Consider the following 24,928-nt stretch of genomic DNA (forward strand, 5'->3'; position numbering starts at 1 on the left):
GCGCTCGATTTTATAAACCTGTCAGCAATGGGTGTGGCTGAAATAGCCAAAACCACTAATTTGAAGAGGTGTCCACATACTTTTGTATATATAGTGTATCTACATATCCCAAAGAGCCAAGTGGGGACAGGCTGCCCACAGTTCAAAGAACAGCCAGAAACGTCCTGCTAACCCTACGCCATTGACGCCGGTGGATCTCAAAAGCGTTAAGTAGCAACGATATCCTCCGCATACATATCCTCCGTTCAACAAAACAATAAATAATGTTACATTTGTATTTCCAGCGAATTTCTTAGTTAAATGGTTGTATGACTACCATATGGAGTTTTGAAGTTGAGGGTGCAGTATTTATGAAGTTTGGCAATGAGGAAACTATAGTTAACCTAGCCGGCTAGTTTAGCCAGAGAAAACCATGGAAACGAGTTTGAGCCTTAGTGCGCATGTGCGCCCAGATAATTCTTACAGATTTGTAGTTTTTATGCCCTGATATCAGGAGCTGGTGACGAAAAGTTTGAGCAAACAATTCAGAGATGAAAGGCATAAATCAGAAAACTTCAATGTAAGGAGAGCAAATCGATATACAATCCTGAAATCAGCAGAGATTGTAAATATTAAAACAAAGCTTAAAACGCTGTTTGAGTGAACCCTGAATACAGACACTGAATGGCGAAGCCATTCTGGACATTGTAGACTCCTCCTCCTCACCACTCTCTCATCAGCTTGTGAGGCAGCATTCATTTGATTGGCTGGGAAAGAATGGGCGGAGTTGGTTAAACATCAGCCTGTGCGGCAGCAGTGGCGCAAAGCATCAACCTGTGAGGCAGCTGTTCTTCACAGGCACCAAAGTCACTTGCACGACCAGCACCAGAGATATTAGAAAAGTATCAATGCCAGCACCCTCCTTATTAGGTTTCCCATGATGCAATGACTATCTGTCATGGCAGCACACTGATGTCACTCACAGTACATGGGTTGAAATACACAAATGTATACCATTGACTTGAAATAACCTACATTACAGCAGTAAGGGTATATATTGTCAATTTACAATTATGCCGATCCCGGTTGGAAACAGTATTGACTTCATTGTCAGACTGCTTGCAAATCACATTTGGGGATGTTGCGGGACGCTGAGATTCCCGTGCTCCGGGGTTTTCTGCAACCAAGCGGCGAGGCAACTGAATGGAAGCAGAATGTTTTCAGCGCTGCAGGTGAGATTATTAATAATTTATTCGACAAGCAGTATAAATCAAATTGTACATTTATGTAGTTTACCTAGTTTTGTGAGTATTGTAGCTACCGTCACAAATAACGCTGGTGGCTAATACGTTCAGCTAATGAGTAGCTAGCTAACTAAAATAATGTGGAGACGAAGAAATGCATGGCTCGCAGTTAGCCACTGTCAATCGGGTTGTCAATGGTGTGATAGCGTAATTTGAATGTGGAATGTTTAAATGTTAAATATTTGGGCAACGTGTTCTGATTCCTTGAAACTTAATAGTTAGTTTATGACAACACAGGTTGGAAACAACTAGCTGTCAATTTGTGGGAGACACCTTAGAATCTAACTTTAACGGTTAACACGAGCCGAGAATGGAGTAGTAGCTCACTACACCGCAGAGTAGTCCAATTTTGGCACGTGCAATTGACTGAATATTAATATCATAGACTCATACTGTTACTTTTAAACCCAACTATAGCTAGTTACGTTAGTCACAATGTTGTTATATCGGTAACTAGTTCGCCCGAGGCTTGTGCCACATCTCACCCTCCTACTGCCTTCGTGTGAGCCACCAGTGTGCCGTGAACAACATAAGCAGCAACAATAGTGTAATCGGCGGTTATCCTGCAAAATAAAAGTCCCCCATTGACACTTGCAAAGGTTAAACATTGTGATATCATGCCACAATTAGACTAGATAATGCTAAACAAGGTAGGAATTTTATATAAATTCCACAAGACAATTAGTTAAATTGGACAAAAAACGAACAAAAAACCTGTTGAAATTGCACTGCATGTATTAGATTTCAGAATTACAATATATTGCAATGTACGTACAGCTTTACCAGCCTACTCAGTTACAATTCTAAGGAGTTTACACAAACATTAGCTTTGCAGCTTTTAGTGAGGGACTTTACCTGTGAGAAATAACCACACTATTCGGCCTATTATGTGCATTGGACAATTTTATTTGTATTTATTTATTTAACCTTTATTTAACTTGGAAAGTGTTCCCAACAAATTCTTATTTACAATGACTGCCTACCCAGGCTCACAATCACAGCCAGATGTGATGCAGCCTGGATTCAAACCAGGGGCTGTAGTGACGCCTCTTCTTGCACTGAGATGCAGTGTCTTAGACCACTGTCCACTCGGGAGCCCTTACTGTACATATTGCAATGTACATCTTACCTATGGATCAGCCTACTCAGTGGCACTCACATAACACAACTGAGGAGTTTTCACAAATATTAGCGTTGTAGGTATTATATGTATATGTGAAGTCTTAATACATCCACAGTTCAATTTCCAACATATTTTAAACTTTTTTTGTGTACAATTAAATAATTGTAATTTTGTTTAATTTACTTAATGTTCCAACCTTGTTTAGGATTAACTAATCCAATCGTGGCATGATTCCACTATTTTTACCGTTTGCAATGGGGGGGGACATTTACTTTTATTTTGAAGGCCAACTGGAGATCCCACTACTTTTGCTCATGCTAATGTTGTTCACAACACAAGTGTGCGAGCAGCCTGTGATAACTTGCACATTTCCACCGGAATTTACCCGGAGCTAGATGTCTAGCAAAACTAACGAGTAGCTTTGGTCTCTGTAATGTTTTCTTGCTACATTATATAATAATATGAGAGGCAGCAATAGTGAGTTAATTGCTGTCAGGCTCTTTCGCTGAACACTCTTTTGTCAATTTACTGCATTGAGGCTGCGGCCACGCACGTGGGGCAAGCACCCAGCCCCGGTGACGGGAAAACGTTAAGTCTCTCTGGACAATCACCATGCACTGCGGCTATATGCTCGGGTATTTTCTTGACATGTATGTATGCTCGGCTATTTTATTTATGTATGTATATATGCTCATTTGTGCTAAATCCGAGGTCACTGGCTTTGCACAATAATCAGTCCTGTCATATAATTCTCGCCCATCATCCAGTCACTGATGTCACAGTAGCTGTGTTAAGTGATGTAGCACTAACTAAGTAATGGTTGTCTGGGCTGTTGTCGGAATAGACGTGACATATTTTGGTCATATTTGGATAAAGCAAACTAGGCTGTGATTTTAAGACTTAACTTCTCTGCTATTTTTGACATCAGACTGGATTGAAATGATATATTGTGAATTAAGCGTTAGCCCTGTTTCATTACACTGCAAGTATTTTGTTGTTTAAATCCAACAAGTTCACACCGATGACACAATGTAGCTAGTTACCTTCCTGTTCCCGTGTGTGTGCTTGTAGGAGAGAGATGAGGCTGTTGCACTGACTAGTTACGAAATCTACGCTAATGTAATAGATTAAATGTTACTTGAATATTGAGGCCTTGGGGAATTCATATTGATGTGCCTTACATTAAGGACTGCTTAATGTGAGAACCATTTTATGAATTGTCTAATTTTGAGGTCGAATTGTTTTCCATAATTGCTGTTCTGTTGTTCCCTGACAAATCTGAAATAGAATAGCATTTGGTGCATGTCAGGTTGTCATTGAGTATCAGTCTCAAAACACATGGCTTTATATTGAAATGACAAGACAGTTAGGAATGTATGATTGGTTTTCTTGATTTCTACTATGACATTGTGTATTGAAAACATTTGTCCCAATAATCTCTCCTTTCTCCCAAAATCCTGGTGCACTTGTTCACTACCCATCATGGATTATATTTTTGTTGGCAGTTGTGAAGAAGTGCACACTTCAGGAGCAAGGAGAGATTTTTGGGATGCATACTGCACTGCGTGTTTGATTAATTTATTTTTTATTTCATTTGTATAATTATTTAGCTCGGGATTCGAACTAGCAACTGTTCGGTTACTGGCCCAATGCCCTTAACCACTAGGCTACCTGCCGCACATGTCTGTCAGCTTGCAGGGATGTTTTAGTTTGCTCAGGTTTACCAGTTCTTTTACTGCACACCCAGCCTCTCCTCCTTCCCATTACTCTCTCTCTCTCTGTCTCTCAGGCCTTTCCTCACTCCCATCAGGTGAGCACAATGCAATCAATGCTAATGAGCACCACAGGCATCCCTGTTCAAATAAAGAACTAATGAAAGCTGGAGAGAAGCTGAAGCGTAGCACACCAATTGCATTAAATGCAATTATACCAGGCCGAGACTAGCTACACTTATCTTTATCAATCAAAATTCCTCCCCCCTTCAGCAACGCCCTTCCAACACCCAAAAGCTTGCTCACAGTAAAGAGTCTGAATACTTATGTGAATGTGGTATTATTTTTTATAAATTAGCAAGAATGTCTAAACCTGTTATAGCTTTTATCATTATGGGGTATTGTGTGTAGATTGATGAGGGGGGGAAAACGATTTAATCCATTTTAGAATAAGGCTGTAACGTAACAAAATGTGGAAAAAGTCTTGGAGTCTGAAAACTTTCCAAATGGACTGTAAGTATTGAAATATAGGCCTAAGTAAGTGAGGGTATTAAGACTCAACAGGATTCCGCTCTTAGACCTACAGCTTGATGCTGGTTATGCAAGGCTGCTATACTAAACCTACTAATGAGAATTACATGACTTATTATTGTAATGATAATCATAATAATAACAATAACAATAAGGAGTTCAAGGAAAAAGGAGGGTTATTATAAATATACTTTTTCAGACAAATTGGAACAATGTAAACAACACTAAATCAATTATAAATAATACCAATATATGGTATATATGTATATTATATACTTATACAGTACCAGTCAAAAGTTTTGACCCATCTTCTCATTCCAGGATTTCTCTTTTTATTTAGACTTTTATTCTACATTGTGGAAAAATGGGGAAGACATCAAAACCATGAAATAACATGTATGGAATCATGTAATAACCAAAAAAGTGTTAAATCAAAATATATTTTGATCCAGTCCATCATTACTTTAAGACATGAAGTTCAGTCAATCTGGAAAATTTCAAGAACTTTGTATGTTTCTTCAAGTGCAGTTACAAAAACCATCAAGCGCTATGATGAAACTGGCTCTCATGAGGACCGGAAAGGAAGACCCAGAGTTACCTCTGCTGCAGAGGATAAGTTCATTAGAGTTACCAGCCTCAGAAATTGCAGCCCAAATAAATGCTTCGGAGTTCAAGTAACAGGCACATCTCAACAACTGTTCAGAGGAGACTGTGTGAATCAGGTCTTCATGGTCGAATTGCTTCAAAGAAACAACTATTAAAGGACACCAATAAGAAGAAGATATTTGCTTGGGCCAAGAAACACGAGCAATGGACTTTAGACCGGTGTAAATCTGTCCTTTGGTCTAATGAGTCCAAATTTGAGATTTTTGGTTCCAACTCCTGTGTCTTTTGTGAGACGCGGAGTTGATTAACGGATGATATCCGCATGTGTGGTTCCCACCATAAAGCATGGAGGAGGTGGTGTGGTGGTGCTTTGCTGGTGACACAGTCTGTGATTTATTTAGAATTGAAGGCACACTTAACCAGCATGGCTACCACAGCATTCTGCAGCGTTACACCATCCATCTGGTTTGCGCTTAGTGGGACATTTGTTTTTCAACAGGACAATGACCCAACACATCTCCAGGCTGTGTAAGGGCTATCAAGAAGGAAAGTGATGGCGTGCTGCATCAGATGACCTGGCCTCCAGATTTTGGTGGTCCTTCTGTAGCTCAGTTGGTAGAGCATGGCGCTTGTAACGCCAGGGTAGTGGGTTCGATCCCCGGGACCACCCATACGTAGAATGTATGCACACATGACTGTAAGTCTCTTTGGATAAAAGCGTCTGCTAAATGGCATTTATTATTATTATTATTATTTACCCGACCTCAACCCAATTGAGATGGTTTGGGTTGAGTTGGACCGCAGAGTGAAGGAACAGCAGCCAGCATATGTGGGAACTCCTTCAAGACTTTTGAAAAAGCATTCCAGGGAAGCTGGTTGAGAGAATGAAAAGTGTGCAAAGCTGTCATCTAGGCAAAGGGTGGTTACTTTGAAGAATCTCATATAAAATATATTTTGGTTTAACACTTTTTTTGGATACATGATTCCATATGTATTATTTCATAGTTTTGATGTCTTCACTATTATTCTACAATGTAGAAAAACCCTTGAATGAGTAGGTGTGTCCTAACTTTTGACTGGTAGTGTGTTTTTGAATTATTATTATTTCTTACTGCTCCTGGGATATAGATATTGTGTGGATAACCTTATTTACTGTGATATATTGATTTTTATCTTCTTTTTTTCACTCTTTGTGACGTGCTCTGCCCTGGAGAACACCGGAAGAATTATCACTTAATTATCACAGTGAATTATTGTAACGTTTGTTTATGTATCAATTAATCCCATTAAGGAATGGGTTGCCAACTGGCAACTTGACACAACAATACAATTTTTCATTCATACCAGAGGCTGGTCTAACGCACCAAAGTATAAAGCTTTTAGTACAGATGAAAAACACTGAATTTGTTACATTGTTTATCTTACATGTGGTTGCGTGAGGCTTAGAGCTCACAGAATCAGTAGGATATTAAACAAACACTCAAACAGGCAACGGAATTCGGCTGTCTTATTTCTGTGTGTGTATATATATGATTTTATAAAGCCAGTCACATTTAACAGTTAGTGTATTGATTTATAGACTTAATTAAGTTGTGGTTTCCTCTCAATTTTCTTAGACATTTAAGACAAGGGTTGTTTTTAAATATAGAGTCATAATGAGACAAACGTGACATTGTGTAAATAACACATTATTGCAGGAAATGAAGAAATGTATAAACATTTTGGAGGTGAACGCTGTAATTAAACAATGAACTTTGTAAATGAAGAAAAGATGTGCGCTTTAAGGAAATAGACACCAGGCTTGACTAGAAGCCTGTCTAATAAGAACCTGTTGTGTTGAGTGATTTAAGCCAATAAACGCCCGGGATATTAACTGAAGTTTTGCACTAATGATCTGTGAGAAACAGAATGAGAGTGGGTATGTTGTGGAGCAAAGCAGAGTGTATGGTGCAGCGTAGCCAGCAGATTCCTATTTGTCCTCATGCTAGCCAGCTAGCAGTAGCCACATCAGCCATTTTGGAATGGCCGTGCCAGCCAATCAGCTCCTTTGTTGTTCAAAACAATGTGCAGTTCTGTAATGGCTACTGCACTGCTAACTAGCAGGGCTGGGAATTGTCAGGGACCTTACGATACTTAGGTGCCGATACTATATGTATTGCGATTTTCATGGTTCTATATGTGTGCTGTTATTTTTGTGATTCAATGTTCTAATCATTACTCACCATATGTCTGCTGCAGACAGACAAGAGGGAGCCATTAGAAATCAAGTTTTGATCAGTCATGGAACTAAAAGTTCTGAAAACATTGGGTACAAATCCATTTTTGTAATTCTATATATTTTGCCATGCCTGTGTATTCATGTGATATTTTAATAAAAAAATAATTACAACCGTATGTCTGCTAGCTAAATTTGCCCATACATGTCAGAAATTTCTAGATCAATTATCCCAAGTTATAATAGCACTCTAAGGTATGCAATGACTAACATGACAAGAGGAACTGATGATGCACTACTTAATTTCAATATTGCCGTTTGTGCATTCTACTATTACAACTTTCAAGAGTAAGTTCAAAGCCGGACCTACGCGCTCCCCATGCCGACCCCTCGTGCCCCCCCCACAGTTCTTGCCCCACAGTTTGGGAACCACTGTCTTAAAGTACACACGATTGCATCTGCTGGCTCGTAATCTGCTGGCTAGTTCCAGCGGGATGCTTCATTTTCTCCACCCCGGTGTCGTAATGGTTCTGGGACCACCAGGGTTCTCACCAGATAATGTAAGAAAGGTGCTGCGCCACCTTGTGGACTGGCTGGGCCACTGTAATTTTTATATATATATATTACTGCTCAAAAAAATGAAGGGAACACTAAAATAACACATCCTAGATCTGAATGAATGAAATATTCTTATTAAATACTTTTTTCTTTACATAGTTGAATGTGCTGACAACAAAATCACACAAACATGATCAATGGAAATCAAATTTATCAACCCATGGAGGTCTGGATTTGGAGTCGCACTCAAAATTAAAGTGGAAAACCACACTACAGGCTGATCCAACTTTGATGTAATGTCCTTAAAACAAGTCAAAATGAGGCTCAGTAGTGTGTGTGGCCTCCATGTGCCTGTATGACCTCCCTACAACGCCTGGGCATGCTCCTGATGAGGTGGCGGATGGTCTCCTGAGGGATCTCCTCCCATACCTGGACTAAAGCATCCGCCAACTCCTGGACAGTCTGTGGTGCAACGTGGTGGATGGAGCGAGACATGATGTCCCAGATGTGCTCAATTGGATTCAGGTCTGGGGAACGGGTGGGCCAGTCCGTAGAATCAATGCCTTCCTCTTGCAGGAACTGCTGACACTCCAGCCACATGAGGTCTAGCATTGTCTTGCATTAGGAGGAACCCAGGTCCAACCGCACCAGCATATGGTCTCACAAGGGGTCTGAGGATTTCATCTCTGTACCTAATGGCAGTCAGGCTACCTCTGGCGAGCACATGGAGGGATGTGCGGCCCCCCAAAGAAATGCCACCCCACACCATGACTGACCCACTGCCAAACCGGTCATGCTGGAGGATGTTGCAGGCAGAAGAACGTTCTCCACGGCGTCTCCAGACTGTCACGTCTGTCACGTGCTCAGTGTGAACCTGCTTTCATCTGTGAAGAGCACAGGGCACCAGTGGCGAATTTGCCAATCTTTGTGTTCTCTGGCAAATGAAAAACGTCCTGCACGGTGTTGGTCTGTAAGCACAACCCCCACCTGTGGACGTCGGGCCCTCATACCACCCTCATGGAGTCTTTTTCTGACCGTTAGAGCAGACGCATGCATATTTGGGGCCTGCTGGAGGTCATTTTGCAGGGCTCCTCCTGCTCCTCCTTGCACAAAGGCGGAGGTAGCAGTCCTGCTACTGGGTTGTTGCCCTCCTACAGGCCTCCTCCACGTCTCCTGATTTACTGGCCTGTCTCCTGGTAGCGCCTCCATGCTCTGGACACTACGCTGACAGACACAGCAAACTTTCTTGCCACAGCTCGCATTGATGTGTCATCCTGGATGAGCTGCACTACCTGAGCCACTTGTGTGGGTTGTAGACTCCGTCTCATGCTACCACTAGAGTGAAAGGACAGCCAGCATTCAAAAGTGACCAAAACATCAGCCAGGAAGCATAGGAACTGAGAAGTGGTCCCCACCTGCAGAACCACTCCTTTATTGGGGGTGTCTTGCTAATTGCCTATACTTTCCACCTGTTGTCTATTCCATTTGCAAAACAGCATGTGAAATTTATTGTCAATCAGTGTTGCTCCCTAAGTGGACAGTTTGATTTCACAGAAGTGTGATTGACTTGGAGTTACATTGTGTTCTTTAAATGTTCCCTTTATTTTTTTGAGCAGTGTATATATGTGTGTGTGTCATTAAAATAAGTAAAATCAATGGACACACAATAGCAAAATTGTGATGGTGTCAGAAGAACTAACGACTTTTTACATGGTCGATCATATTTGATCCACCCATTATCACAGATGCGCACACACAGAAAACACATCTCTGAAGATGTTACTTTGTCAGCTTCTTGTGTGTCTCACTGCTTATTCCTTTTCCAGAGGTGGGTCCCGTGCTGCAGTCCGTTTGAACAGGACTTTGAGGCGGTGCTGCTGAGCCCTCAGGTCCTGGACCTGCTGGGTGGAGGAGACTGCAACAATGGAGATGCCATTGATGCCTACCTGAAGAGACGGGTCCTGGCCTACCTCGATGACAGCACAGAGGAGGACAAGGCTGACTGGTAGAAACAATATCTGGGTAGGGATTTCATGCTGATGCCTTATTCAATGTTACTGTTACTTAATTCATTGAATCAAGTGTTTTAGTGTTGGGGTAAAAACCTGCACACCCTGTAGCTCCCCAGGACCAGAGTTGGTGACTACTGCATTTAGTGTTTATTTTAAACCAGATTTACTATGCTTTCAACGCAAGCCCACATATTTTATTTTTTAAGTGTACATCACTATGAATGAATAAATCTATCCGTGACTTCATCTTGAAAACAATACCTCATCCCATGATTTAGACCTGAGTTTAGGCCAAGCTGTGCTGCCAGATGACGCCTAAAAATGGATGCCCGCCACAGTTAAGTTCTTGACGGCAGGAACGTTGTGCCAGTACAGTGACTTAAAAAATATATATATATTGAGTGAAGGGGTATGGGAATTACCAGGCATGGGCTGATGCTTCTCGCTGAATGGTGCCGAGTGGAGCTTCCTGCTGCCATGAATTATACATTTTTAATAAGGACAGCTTCACATCTCCTTCTCTCCCATGGGGATGCCTGTGGAAGAAGGGGTATTACAGCAAGCGTCGCTACACTCCGTATCATAAGCTTTCAATCCTCTATCGCTCTCCCATTTGTCTTACAACGATTGTAGTCAACTACATGTGTCAGAGGAGCCTGTGTGTACAGTATGTATGCATGGCTTTAATTGCCCTGAGGTAGATGGGAAGCAGCGTTGTTCTTGTTCCTCTTTGCCTCCAACCTGTGCCTCGTTACACCAGACATCTTATTGAATGAGTCCTGCTGTGAGGATTGGAGTAGCTGGCCATATCCACTTTGGAAGGCTGGCGGCCTGACTCGCGGTGTGGAAATCAAATGGGCGTATCTTTACTCGTTTCGTTAAGCGGCAGGTAGCCTAGTGGTTAAGAGCGTTGGGCCAGTAACCGAAAGGTCGCTGGTTTGAATCTCCGAGCCGACTAGGTAAAATTATCTGCCGATGTGCCCTTGAGCAAGACAACCTAATTGCTCCTGTAAGTCACTCTGTATTAGAGCGCCTGCTAAAATAATGAATAAATATAGAAACGCAACATGCAACAATTTAAAAAGTTTTGACTGGGTTGCAGTTCATATAAGGAAATCAGTCAATTTAAATAAGCTAATTAGGCCCCTGGCAGGGCATAGACCCACCCACTGGAGGGCCAGGCCCAGCAAATCAGAATTGACTTATTTTTTTCCCCACAAAAGGGATTTATTACAGACAGAAATACTCCTCAGCATCCCACTCAGACGATCCCACCGTTGAAGATGCCGGATGTGGAGGTCCTGGGCCGGCGTGGTTACACGTGGTCTGCGGTTGTGAGGCCGGTTGGACATACTGCTAAATTCTCTAAAATGATGTTGGAGGTTTATGGTAGAGAAAATAACATTACATGTACTAGCAACAGCTCTTTGGCCATTCCTGCAGTCCGCATGACAATTGCACGCTCCCTCAACTTGAAAATATCTGTGGCAGCTCCTCAATATGCCACACCTGCCAGGTGGATGGATTAACTTGGCTAAAGGTAAATGCTCACTAACAGTGATGTAAACAAACAAATGATTTTTTAGAGAAATACATTTTTTGTGCATATGGAACATGGGACCAACACTTTACATGTTGCGCTTTTATATTTTTGTTCAGTATGAATTATCTCTATCATCTCTGTACTGAGCTTGTGCTCTCTCTTTTGGGAAGCCTCATTTGACAATTCTCTGAGCTCTCCATTTATTTTGTCCCCCTCGCTTTTCTATTGCTCCTTCTCTTCTGTTTTGTTTCTGTGTTTTTCTATTGTCTAGTAGTTCTGTGTCCTGTACTTTTCCCTCCATTGTTTTTCTTCTGTTTTCTCTGTTCTTTTTCTTTGAGCTCCTATCTTTTCCTATTCCTACTCATTGTGACTTTCTTTTTCTTCTCTCTCTCAGGGAGATTGCCCAGTTGGCCCAGGCGGTCGCCAGCCTTTACCTCTTGGTCAGAGTAACTGGACGGGTCCCCCTGTCACCATCCATGTCCCTTACCTGCTGGCCCAGGCCCTGCTATCCTCAATCACTGAGGTACAGTTACAGCCCTATGTTCACCCAAGTGTTTTGATCTAAATTGCAACTTTTGGTTAAAAAATAAGGCCTAGTATTTTTTGCCTTATCGTGGCAGTGTGGAAATGATCTCAAATGAGTGCAGAAAATGCAGAAATTGATGGAAATGATTTTAGGTTGAACTTGAATTGAACAGTATAAAACTATCACATTTAACAAACCAAACATTAAAATACATCTATAGAGGGTAAAGTAAAAACCCAAACCGACTGTGCAAAAATACCGGTGTATATAGTCAAATACGATATACCGCCCAGCCCCACCCCTGCATTATTGGGACACAAGACAAGGTTAATTACTAGGGCCTGTCCCCCTCGGTCCTCACCATTCATCATACTGTCAGAATCACATTCCAGTGGAGAAGAACCCATTGAAATAATTTGGAATATACAGTGGGGCAAAAAAGTATTTAGTCAGCCACCAATTGTGCAAGTTCTCCCACTTAAAAATATGAGAGGCCTGTAATTTTCAACATAGGTACACTTCAACTATTACAGACAAAATGAGAGAAAAAAATCCAGAAAATCACATTGTAGCATTTTCATTTAATGCATGCAAATGCATCATTTAATGCATGCAAATTATGGTGGAAAATAAGTATTTGGTCACCTACAAACAAGCAAGATTTTTGGCTCTCACAGACCTGTAACTTCTGCATTAAGAGGCTCCTCTGTCCTCCACTCGTTACCTGTATTAATGGCACCTGTTTGAACTTGTTATCAGTATAAAATACACCTGTCCACAACCTCAAACAGTCACTCCAAACTCCACTATGGCCAAAACCAAAGAACTGTCAAAGGACACCAGAAACAAAATTGTAGACCTGCACCAGGCTGGAAAGACTGAATCTGCAATAGGTAAGCAGCTTGGTTTGAAGAAATCAACTGTGGGAGCAATTATTAGGAAATGGAAGACATACAAGACCACTGATAATCTCCCTCGATCTGGGGCTCCACGCAAGATCTCCCACGTGGGGTCCCAAATGATCACAAGAACGGTGAGCAAAAATCCCAGAACCACACGGGGGGATCTAGTGAATGACCTGCAGAGAGCTGGGACCAAAGTAACAAAGCCTACCATTCTCACCAAATGTTCAGTAGTTAAAATGAATTTCTGAGATCTCTATACAAAAATACTGTCCAACAGCTAGATCCATGTCTAGCTGTAGATCCAACATCCATGTCCATGTAGATCCAACAGCTAGATCCATGGTTCAATGTCTAATTTAACTGATTAATGTATGATAATGTATAACAACAACTTGCACTGCCATAAATGCAAGGACAGTAAAATGTTTTGTCGCACAATTTTGGACAAATACTTTAAGACAACCATTAAAAAGGGTTAAACAGGTTTTAAATCAACTTGTGCATTTTATTGAATATAACCATGTTCTCTCCTTAATGTAATTACTTTTGAGTGTGGGGGCAGATTATTAATGATTTATCAAACAAAAAAAAGTTATTCAGTGTAGGAAATCTTCACTTGTAGCCTAGTTTATTAAAATATTCATATCTCCTTTCCCTTCATACCTACATAGAGCTGCCATTTCAGGCATCACTTCAGGGGACAGGGCAGCAGAGCCACAACATATCCTTGATCTTTTCCTCAACCTTATGCCAGTCTCGGTCCCCTCTGTCATATCGCTCTACTTCCCAGCCTGGGGCCCTGACCTCAGCCCTGCTCGGCAGTCTTCTACTGGATGGAGAGTCTGTGTACAGACTGGTGTGGAACCCCTTCCTGCTGCTAGCCAGCATCAAACTGGTCAACTGTGCTATCAAGCTGGACAGCCTTCAGGTAAGACATAATCATCCTCCCTCCCCCAAAAAATATATACAATACCAGTCGAAAGTTTGGAAACACTTAATCATTCAAAGTTTATTTTATTTTAAATTTATACTATTTTCTACATTGTAGAATTTAGTGATAAGGTAGGGGTGGTATACAGAAGATGGCCCTATTGGTAAAAGACCAAGTCCATATTATGGCAAGAAGCGCTGAAATAAGCAAAGAGAAACAACTGTCCATTACTTTAAGACATGAAGGTCTGTCAATTGGGGAAATTTCAAGAACTTTGAACGTGCAGTCACAAAAACCATCAAGCGCTATGATGAAACTGGCTATCATAAGGACCACCACAGGACCCAGAGTCACCTCTGCTGCAGAGGATAAGTTCATTAGCCTCAGAAATTGCAGCCCAAATAAATGCTTCACAGAGTTCAAGTAACAGACGCATCTCAGCATCAACTGTTCAGAGGAGACTGTGAAACAGGCCTTCCTGGTTGAATTGCTGCAAAGAAACCACTACTAAAGGACGCCAGTAAGTAGAGGCCTGCTTTGGCTAAGAAACACGAGCAATGGACATTGTGGAAATCTGTCCTTTGGTCTGGAGTCCAAATTGTAGATTTTTGGTTCCAACCGCTGTGTCTTTGTGAAATGCAGAGTAGGTGAACGAATCTCTGCATGTGTATTTCACACCGTGAAGCATTAGAGGATGTGGTGTGGGGGTGCTTTGCTGGTGACATTGTTTGCTACATGATTCCATATGTGTTATTTCATAGTTTTGATGTTTTCACTATTACTGTACAAAATAAAGTAAAACCCTTGAATAAGTACGTGTGTACTAACTTTTGACTGGTACTGTGTGTATATGTATATATGTATATATGTATATATGTATGTACATTTTAGAGCCGTAATGGCTAAATATTATTTATGTAACTGCGTATTGGCTGCCTTTGAGTTTCAGAAGTTCACCACAACATCCTAAGATCATGCTATAACAGAGGCTATTTTAGTATTACTGATACCTACAAATTACTACATGCTGCAATGTGTAGTTTGCTGATAAGCTCCATTCTAGTGATCCTACTATTACAGTTGAGACACGCGCGCGTACCACCATACTCTGCTTGGGACCTCATCCCCCTACCATTCAGCCTTTAAAATGCTAATGAGAGGAATGAATGAATGAATTACAACCACCTTCTGCGAACATCTGGGAGTTCAACAGCTAACTGTTTTTAACTCAAGGGCACACTGTCCGCTGCCACCTCCATCTCTCTGTAAAGTCTTATTGTCACCCAGCTTCTCTACCTCTCCCATCCCAGTCATAAAGAGAGGATGAGAGATTGGGCTGCACTGCTCATCTGCATGTCATCAAATCCAAATGTTATTTGTCACATGTGCCGAATACCACAGATGTAGACCTTAACGTGAAATGCATACTAGACCTTAACCAAAAATGCAGTTTAAAAATAAAAATGGAGTTAAGAAAGTATTTACTTTTTTTGCTTTAGTTTATTTAGTAACACAATAAAATGGCAAAAACTAGACTATATATAGGGGGGAGGGTCAATGCAAATAGTTAGGTTGGCCATTTGACTAATTATTCAGCAGTCTTATGGATTGGGGGTAGAAGCTGTTAAGGAGACTTGGTGCACCGGTACTGCTTGCTGTGTGATAGCAGAGAGAACAATATGACTTGGGTGGCTGGAGTCTTTGACAATTTTTTGGGCCTTCCTCTGACACCGTGTAGTACGTAGGTCCTAGATAGCAGGAAGCGTGCCCCCATTGATGTACTGGGCCGTACGCACTACCCTCTGTAACGCCTTACGGTCAGATGCAGCGCAGTTGCCATCCCAGTGTGCTGATGCAACCGGTCACGATGCTCTCAATGTTGCAGCTGTATTACTTTTTGAGGATCTGGGGACCCATGCCAAATCTTTTCAGTTTCCTGAGGGGGAAAGCCATTGTCGTGCCCTCTTTACGACTGTTCTGGTGTATTTGGACCATAGTCGTTTGTTGGCGATGTGGTCACCAAGGAACTTGAAGATCTCAACCTGCTCCACTACAGCACCGTCGATGAGAATGGGGGCGTGCTTGGCCCTCCTTTTTCTGTAGTCCACAATCAGCTCCTTTTGTCTTGCTCACATTGAGGGAGAGGTTGTTGTCCTGGTACACTGCCAGGTCTCTGACCACCTCCCTATAGGTTGTCTTATCGTTGTCGGTGATCAGGCCTACCATTGTTGTCGTCAGCAAACTTAATGATGGTGTTGGAGTCGTGTTTCGTCACGCAGTCATGGATGAACAGTGAGCACAGGAGGGGACTAAGCACACACTCCTGAGGTGCCCCCGTGTTGAGGATCAGCGTAGCTGATGTGTTGTCTACCGTTACCACCTGGGGGCGGCCCGTCAGGAAGTCCAGGATCCGGTTGCAGAGGTAGGTGTTTAGTCCCAGGGTCCTTAGCTTAGTGATGCGCTATGTACTATGGTGTTGAACGCTGAGCTGTAGTCAATGAACAACATTCTCAGAAAGGTGTTCCTTTTGTCCAGATGGGAAAGGGCTGTGTGATTGCGGTTGCGTGATCTGTTGGGGTGGTATGAAAATTGGAGGATGATGCTGTTTATATGAGCCACGACCATCCTTTCAAAGCACTTCTTTGCTACCGATGTGAGCGCTACAGGGCGGTAGTCATTTAGGCAGGCTACCTTTGCTTTCCTCGGCACAGCGACTATGGTGCTCCACTTGAAATATGTATCTATTACAGACTCGGTCAGGGAGAGATTGAAAATGTCAGTTGGTCCACACATGCTCGGAGTGCACGTCCTGGTAATCCGTCTGGCCCTGCGGCTTTGTGAATGTTGACCTGTTTAAAGGTCTTGCTCACATCAGCTACAGAGAGCGTGATCACACAGTCGCCTGGAACAGCTGGTGCTGTCATGCAGGCTGAAGTGTTGCTTGCCTCGAAGTGAGCATAAAATGCATTTCGCCCGTCTGGTAGGCTCGTGTCACTGGGCAGCTCGCGGCTGCATTTCTCTGTGTAGTCTGTTTATAGTTTGCAAGCCCTGCCACATCCGACGAGCGTCAGAGCCAGTGTAGAAGGGTTCAATCTTAGTCCTGTATTGACGCTTTGCAAGTTTGATGGTTAGTCGGAGGGCATAGTGCGATTTCTTATAAGCGTCCGCATTAGTGTCCTGCTCCTTGAAAGTGGCAGCTCTCTGAAATCCATGGCTTCTGTTTGGGATATGCATGTACGGTCACTGTGGGGGCGATGTCGTCGATGCGCTTATTGATGAAGCCGGTGTCTGATGTGGTATTCTCCTTAATATCATTGGATGAGGGTGAGAGGGAGAGGGAGCTTTGTACGCTTTTCTGTGTGTGGAGTGAAGGTGGTCTAGAGTTGTTTTATTTCCCCCTCCCTGTGGTTGCACATGTGACATGCTGGTAGAAATGAGGTAAAATGGATTTAAGTTTGCCTGCATTAAAGTTTCCGGCCACTAGGAGCACCGCTTCTGGATGAGCATTTTCTTGTTTGCTTATGGCCTTAAACAGCTTGTTGAGTGCGGTCTTAGTGCCAGCATCGGTTTGTGGTGTGGGTAAATAGACTGCTACGAAAAATATAGGCAGTGTGGTCTACAGCTTATTGAGGTACTCTAACTCAGTCGAGCAATACCTCGAATCTTCCTTAATATATAAAGCTGTTGACAAATACTAGGAATATATATATATATATATATATATATATATATATATATTTTTTTACCCCTTTTTTTCAAAACACAACCCAACCAAGCCGCACTGCTTCTTGACACAATGCCCATCCAACCCGGAAGCCAGCCGCACCAATTCGTCAGAGGAAACACAGTGCACCTGGTAACCTGGTCAGTGTGCGCTGCGCCCGGCCCGCCACAGGAGTTGCTAGTGTGCGATGAGACAAGGAAAGCCCTGCCGGCCAAACCCTCCCTAACCCGGACGATGCTGGGCAATTGTGCGCTGACCCATGGGCCTCCCAGCTGCGACAGAGCCTAGACTCGAACCCAGAATCTCTGGTGGCACAGCTAGCACTGCGATGCAGTGCCTTAGACTCCTGCGCCACCCAGGGATTCAGGGAAGCAGACAGAGCACCATATGGCGACAGAGGCGGTTAGCTGGCTTCGTGCATAGCAAATGAGAATGCAGATATCCTCCCTGACATGCAAATGGGATTTTTTTATTTTTGTTTTTTGTTTTTTTACATGGTTCACTACCTTTGGCCATGCAAGAGAGGGGGGGGGGTAAGAGAGAGGAGAGAAACCCTTACCAAGCTTTGAGCTGTTATTTTCCCCGCCACTTTATGTTTTGGTCAGAGAGCTGAAAAAGAGAGAGTTGGACATTTGTATCGCTGGATCAGCAGTTAACTCTACCATTGTATGTTGGTTCTTACTGGGTTGTCATGTGTGTGTGCAGGTGGTTCAGGCACTAGTACGGTAGATTTATTTATTTAGTTGCACTTTGAGTGACCCCATCTATGTATTGTGCTGTTTGTACAAAAGCGCACTCATATTCACTTGCCTGTTTGTTGTTCCACTTAAATACTCCCCCACACACTCACTAACTCCTATATGGTGGTCCTCTGTAGCCCAGTGTGGTCCTCTGTAGCCCAGTGTGGTCCACTGTTGCCCAGTGTGATAGAGCATGGCACTTTCAACGCCATACAAAAAAACGCCATACAAAAAAAGGTATGCGTGTATGACTAAGTTGCTTCTACTCAGGCATGTTTGCAATCCGGTGTCATATGGCATTAACCTCTTCTAACGAGGCTTTAAACTGCTAGGGGAAAATATAATTTCTCACTTTGGCCATCTACGTCATGGTGGCCTTGAGTGGGACGTCCGTGAGATACTTGAGCGTCAGTATAAACACGCTGAAGAGTTGAGAAGAAATAATGCAGCTGCCGTTTCCAATTAAGTCCTTATCTTTGAAGAGGGCTGATGTCAGCGGTGGTTTTGAGACGGAGGAGCCCCAGTGTTCTTCTCAGGTTGATGTGGAGCTTTGATGTCAGCACATAATCTACAAAATGTTTGTCTCTGCCTCACTGTTTGTGTGAGCACTTGTCTTTTTGTGTGTGTGTGTAGGCAAATCGTGTCAGGGGATGGATGGGATCATAACGTCTGTGTTGCTGTGTAGGCAGGCTCAGGCTAAAGTGGAGATTGCTCCTCTAAATGAGACTATTTCATTTGCAGCGGTCTAGTAGTGCTGGGTGGGTGAGGACAGACGGGTACATTTTCCTGATGGTCTTAAAACTAAAAGGAGTCCACTTAAGGAAAACTCGGCAGTAAGCACATTCTATTCTATCTCTGGACCACCACTACACAGGACTCCCAATGAAGACTTACTAGAAAAGATAACCAACAGGTTGTGCAGGACAGCAGAAAAGTACGTAAAGAACTTGATAATGTGTGATGGTTAAAAATATCCCCATCAGATAAAACCCAAATGATGTATAACAAGCTGTTTGTTACCTTTACCAGGCTGTAAGCCTTTTGTCCATTGACACAGTGCTGTAATGCATCAAACTCTTTACTTGAGTAGCAATTTTAATCCCGTTTTATCTAGATGATTAATGTAGTTCTGATATGACTGATTACCTGCATTATCATGATATTGATGACTGACACAAACTTGAGACATTCTAGAGAATGTTAACATTTTACAGTCACGGTAGTGAGATCGGTCAGTTCGAGCCATAATGTTGACATTTCTCATTGGTTGAGACAAAGCACCCGCTGAGATCTAAAACTTTTATACTGAGTCTGCCATTCTGTTATTTCCCCATCAGCATGTATGCTCCATCAGATTCAGGCCCCAATATATGAGCAATGTATTATTTCTCTCGCTGCTCTTAATGAGTTTAAGGAGATTTGGAGTATGACTTGCTGGGCCACAGAAATAGAAAAGCATTTCACAGCAACTGGGCTCATGTCAGCATTGACACATCCTCTGCTCTAAATGTATTTAATTTTATTTAACTAGGCAACACAACTTCAAGATGACATCCCTTCCTCAAACTGCTAACGTTTTTGTTCTCCCCACTGAAACCCAGCCCAGTTAGGAATCCGAAGGAAACGGTTTGACTGGGAGAATTTGCCAGCCAAGGCCCTTACAACAGGAAGGCTGCTGGTGTTTTTCCTTTCTACTCGGTTCTGATTTGCTCAAGTCAATTTGCATTGCGTGATTTTACAAGTAGAAACGGCAGGTTCGTCGGTATCATTCGTCTGTACTGTTGCTACACTATATATACAAAGTATGTGGACACCCCTTCAAATTAGTGGATTTGGCTATTTCCGCCACACCTGTTGCTGACAGGTGTATAAAATCGAGCACACAGCCATGAATTCTCCATAGACAAACATTGGCAATATAATGTCCTTACTGAAGAGCTCAGTGACTTTCAACATGGCACTATCATAGGATGCCACCCTTCCAACAAGTTGGTTCCTGAAGTTTCTGCACTGTTACATGGAGCCCAAACCGGCCATCGTGCAGAAATGTATTTTGTCATCCGACACCAAACGCGATCACAACACGCAGGTTAAAATATCAAAACAAGGGCCTCCCGGGTGGCGCAGTGGTCTAAGGCATGCTATGCCACCAGAGACTCTGGGTTCGAGCCCAGGCTCTGTCAACAGCCGGCAGCGACCGGGAGGCCCATGCACGCGGACCAGATTGCGAGGTGTATGGCGTTTCCTCTGACACATTGGTGCGGCTGGCTTCCGGGTTGGATGCACACTGTGTTCAGAAGCAGTGCGGCTTGGTTGGGTTGTGTTTCAGAGGAAGCATAGCTCTCGACCTTCGCCTCTCCCGAGTCCGTACGGGAGTTGCAGCGATGAAACAAGACCGTAACTACTAACAATTGGATACCACGATATTGGGGAGAAAAAGGGGGTGAAAATAAATGAATAATAAAATATCAAAACAAACTCTGTACCAATTACATTAATTTGGGGACTCTTTGCATCAACTTAATGTAATTGTCAATAAAAGCCTTTGACACTTATGAAATGCTTGTATTTATACTTCAGTATTCCATACATTTACATTTTACATTTAAGTCATTTAGCAGACGCTCTTATCCAGAGCGACTTACAAATTGGTGCATTCACCTTATGACATCCAGTGGAACAACCACTGGCAACAACACAGTACTGACAAAAATATCTAAAGACACTGAAGCAGCAAACTTTGTGTAAATTAATATTTGTGTTATAGGTCAACCGATTAATCGGAATGGCCGATTTAATTAGGGCCGATTTTAGGTTTTCATAACAATCGGCAATTATTATTTTTGGACACCGATTTGGCTGATTTTAAAAATGAATACATACATTTTTTATATATATTTATTTTTTACACCTTTAATCATTTAACAAGACATTTATGGAGTGGCTAAAAAACAAGTTTTTTTATTTCACCTTTATTTAATCAGGTAGGCTCGTTGAGAACAAGTTTTCATTTGCAACTGCGACCTGGCCAAGATAAAGCAAAGCAGTTCAACACATACAACAACAGAGTTACACATGGAATAAACAAACATACAGAAGAAGGGAAAAAAACAAGTGTGTATATACAGTGTGTGCAAATGAGGCAAAATAAGGGAGGTAAGGCAATAAAATAGGCCATACTAGTGAGGTAATTACGATATAGCAATTAAACACTGGAGTGATGGATGTGCAAGTAGAGATACTGGTGATATACTTAGGTTGGAGTCATTAGTATGTAAACTTCTGACTTCAACTGTGTGTGTGTGCATAATTTTAATTAATTAGCTGGTTACTCACTAGCACGTGGGCTTGAGATTGTTTGAGACCAATGTTCATTTTCTATAATGCCTGCTGCAGTATTAGTGAATGTGCATTATGCATGGTTCTGGTTAAATTTGTAACAAAAAGGACATTTGTATTGAAAGACCTGACAATCAGATTTTTTTTTTTTTTAAGTAAGAATGCACAACTATTTTGATAAATTATTAGTGGCTCTTATGGTTGTGAGAGGAATATGTGTAATTTCATACGCTCTGACTTAATTTTGATTATTGTTGACTGCTTTAAATGCAGTGTATTTGGCCGTTAATTGTACAACAAAGAATATTTAGAGAACGTTTAAAAAGATAAAGATTGTTTTGAAAGGAAAAGGATGCAGCCTAGAAGGCCAGCATCCCGGAGTAGCCTCTTCACTGTTGATGTTGAGACTGGTGTTTTGCGGGTACTATTTCATGAAGCTGCCAGTTGAGTACTTGTGAGGCATCTGTTTCTCAAACTAGACACTAATGTAGCTGTCCTCTTGCTCAGTTGTGCACTGGGGCCTCCCACTCCTTCTATTTTGATTAGAGCCAGTTTGCTCTGTTCTGGGTAGGGAGTAGTATGCAGCATTGTACGAGATCTTCAGTTTCTTGGCAATTTCTCGCATGGAATAGCCTTCATTTCTAAGAACAAGAATAGACTGAAGAGTTTCAGAAGAAAGTTCTTTGTTTCTGGCCATTTTGAGCCTGTAATGAAACTCACAAATGCTGATGCTCCAGATACTCAACTAGTCTTAAAACCTCTTGGAACTACCTATCCCGGATCTGGGAGAATTGTCAACTGACACTAATTAGCATAACGTAACGGACAACAAAATATTACTAGAAAATATTCATATTCATGAAATCACAAGTGAAATATATTGAAACACAGCTTAGCCTTTTGTTAATCACCCTGTCATCTCAGATTTTGAAATTATGCTTTACAGCCAAAGCAAGACAAGCATTGTGTAAGTTTATTGATAGCCTAGCGTAGCATTATGCCTAGCTAGCTGCAGGCAGCTTGGTCACAAAAATCAGAAAAGCAATCAAATTAAATCGTTTACCTTTTGATGAGTTTCGGATGTTTTCACTCACGAGACTCCCAGTTAGATAGCAAATGTTCCTTTTTTCCATAAAGATTATTTTTGTAGCCGAAATAGTTCTGTTTGTTCTTCACGTTTGCCTGAGAAATCGACCGGAAATTGCGGTCACGACAATGCCGAAAAAGATTCCAAATTAGATCCATAATATCGACAGAAACATGGAAAACGTTTTTTTATAATCAATCCTCAAGGTGTCTTTCAAATATCTATTTGATAATATATCAACCGGGTCAGTTGGCTTCTTAGTAGGAGCGAGAGAAACAATGGCCGCATTTGTCTATTACGCACAAATCACTCAGAGCCACCAGCTGACCACTTATGCAATGTTGTTGCTCACGCTCATTTTTCAAAATAAAAGCCTGTGTCACTAGACACATTAGGGAAGCCATAGAAAAAGAAATCTGTTTGAAATCCCTTTCACTGCTCAATAGGGATGCACGCATAGGAACGCAGAGGTTTCTAAATAAGAGTCACTTCCTGATTGGATTTTCCTCAGGCTTTCGCCTGCAATATCAGTTCTGTTATACTCACAGACAATATTTTTACAGTTTTGGAAACTTTAGTGTTTTCTATCGTAAGATGTCAATTATATGCATATTATATTATCTGGTCCTGAAAAATAGCCCATGGGAACGTTATTTTTCCAAAAATGAAAATAGTGACCCCTAGTTTCAAGACGCCAGTTTTATTGCTTCTTTAATGAGAACAGTTTAAGGCTTTGCTAACATAATTGCACAAGTGTTTTCTAATGATCAATTAGCTTTTTAAAATTATGAACTTGAATAAGCTAACACAACGTGCCGTTGGAAGACAGGAGTGATGGTTGCTGATTATGGGCCACTGTACGCCTACGTAGATATTCCATAAAAAATCTGCCGTTTTCAGCTACAATAGTCATTTACAACATTAACCATGTCTACACTGTATTTCTGATTAATTTTATGTTATTTGAATGGATGAAAAATGTGGTTTTCTTCCAAAAACAAGGACATTTCTAAGTGACCCCAAACTCTAACGGTAGTGTTTCTTTATATGTAAATAGGTATAGATAGTGAATCGCTCATCAGTTCGAAAACATCTGAGTTTTAGGCCATATCGCCCAGCCCTTGCTGTTATATCAGCAAAGGGGGAACCAACACCGTCCTCTTTGTTATCTATTGAAATATAAATGTAATATTCTTGTGTAGAAATGTTGCCCGGGGATAATGTTTTTAGTTGAATTTCCCATCGGCTAATTAATTAGGGAACAATTAATCTAAAGATGTGGACTCAATGCATTGGTTATTTGGCTAAAATATCTTCCTGAGATATTTTAGCGGACATCATATTTCTAGTGGACATCAGTTTTTGTTCCGCATCTGAGGTCGTACAAGGCACGCAGTGCTGTTGTCCAGGTGAGAGATCCATTTCAATGATATCACATGTCATCAAAATTAGCCGATTTTACGGATATTTTAAAATAAGTGTGTAATTATACTTTTTGGAGGTTTGATATTCAAATGTTCTTGTATGTGAATATCTCAGGAATAGTTAAGGACTGTGTAATTTATTAATAATCACTACAGAGGACAATTTTGTACTTATATTAAAATATGTATTTCTTTAAAAATAAAGTTTAGCAAACACAAATACCCACAATTTTGGGGGGGGGTCTCAGGAGGATAAAATACACTGCTAGTTAGCTGTGTAATTGATTAACCTAACAGTACATGTAATCACCTCATGGCAGATGCACGAGCTTCCCACGCTCCATACATCTCAATGCCATACCAGATACTTAAAACGGTGCTAAAACTGTCAATATTGAGAGAAAATAATTGTAATACCTACATAAAACTGAGACCCTCAACAGTCACAACAGTAGTAGTTTTCAAAACAATGCTATTGCATTTAGAAAAGTTGTACAATCAGAAAGCATTTTTCTGGGCATAGGGGCAGGGCAGACACTTCAGGGTATTAATGCACTTTGGGCTATTGTTTGACTGAATCAAAATATAACTTTTTGAGTGAAGTGACAAGCTAGAATTTGCAACAGTGCGACCAATTAAAAAGTAAACTTGCACAACCAACTCAAATTG

The 24,928-nt window shown here is 41.6% G+C and overlaps 1 protein-coding gene across 2 annotated transcripts in view; it reads left to right on the forward strand.

The window, feature by feature from the left end:
- Positions 1-891: 891 nt before the first annotated feature.
- The window catches only part of LOC124038229 (tetratricopeptide repeat protein 27-like), a 35,718-nt gene continuing 11,681 nt past the window's right edge, over positions 892-24,928 (forward strand). For both annotated transcript variants that reach the window (XR_006839331.1, XM_046353824.1), the window contains exons 1-4: positions 892-1,211; positions 9,855-10,050; positions 11,978-12,106; positions 13,805-13,942. Coding sequence is in view for 1 of the 2 variants with exons in the window: in XM_046353824.1 (XP_046209780.1) it covers positions 10,003-10,050; positions 11,978-12,106; positions 13,805-13,942 (315 nt within the window). In the remaining variant the exon portion in view is untranslated. The remainder of the gene's footprint in view (positions 1,212-9,854; positions 10,051-11,977; positions 12,107-13,804; positions 13,943-24,928) is intronic.

The sequence above is a fragment of the Oncorhynchus gorbuscha genome, linkage group LG06, assembly GCF_021184085.1.
Source record: "Oncorhynchus gorbuscha isolate QuinsamMale2020 ecotype Even-year linkage group LG06, OgorEven_v1.0, whole genome shotgun sequence".
Lineage (NCBI taxonomy): Eukaryota > Metazoa > Chordata > Actinopteri > Salmoniformes > Salmonidae > Oncorhynchus > Oncorhynchus gorbuscha.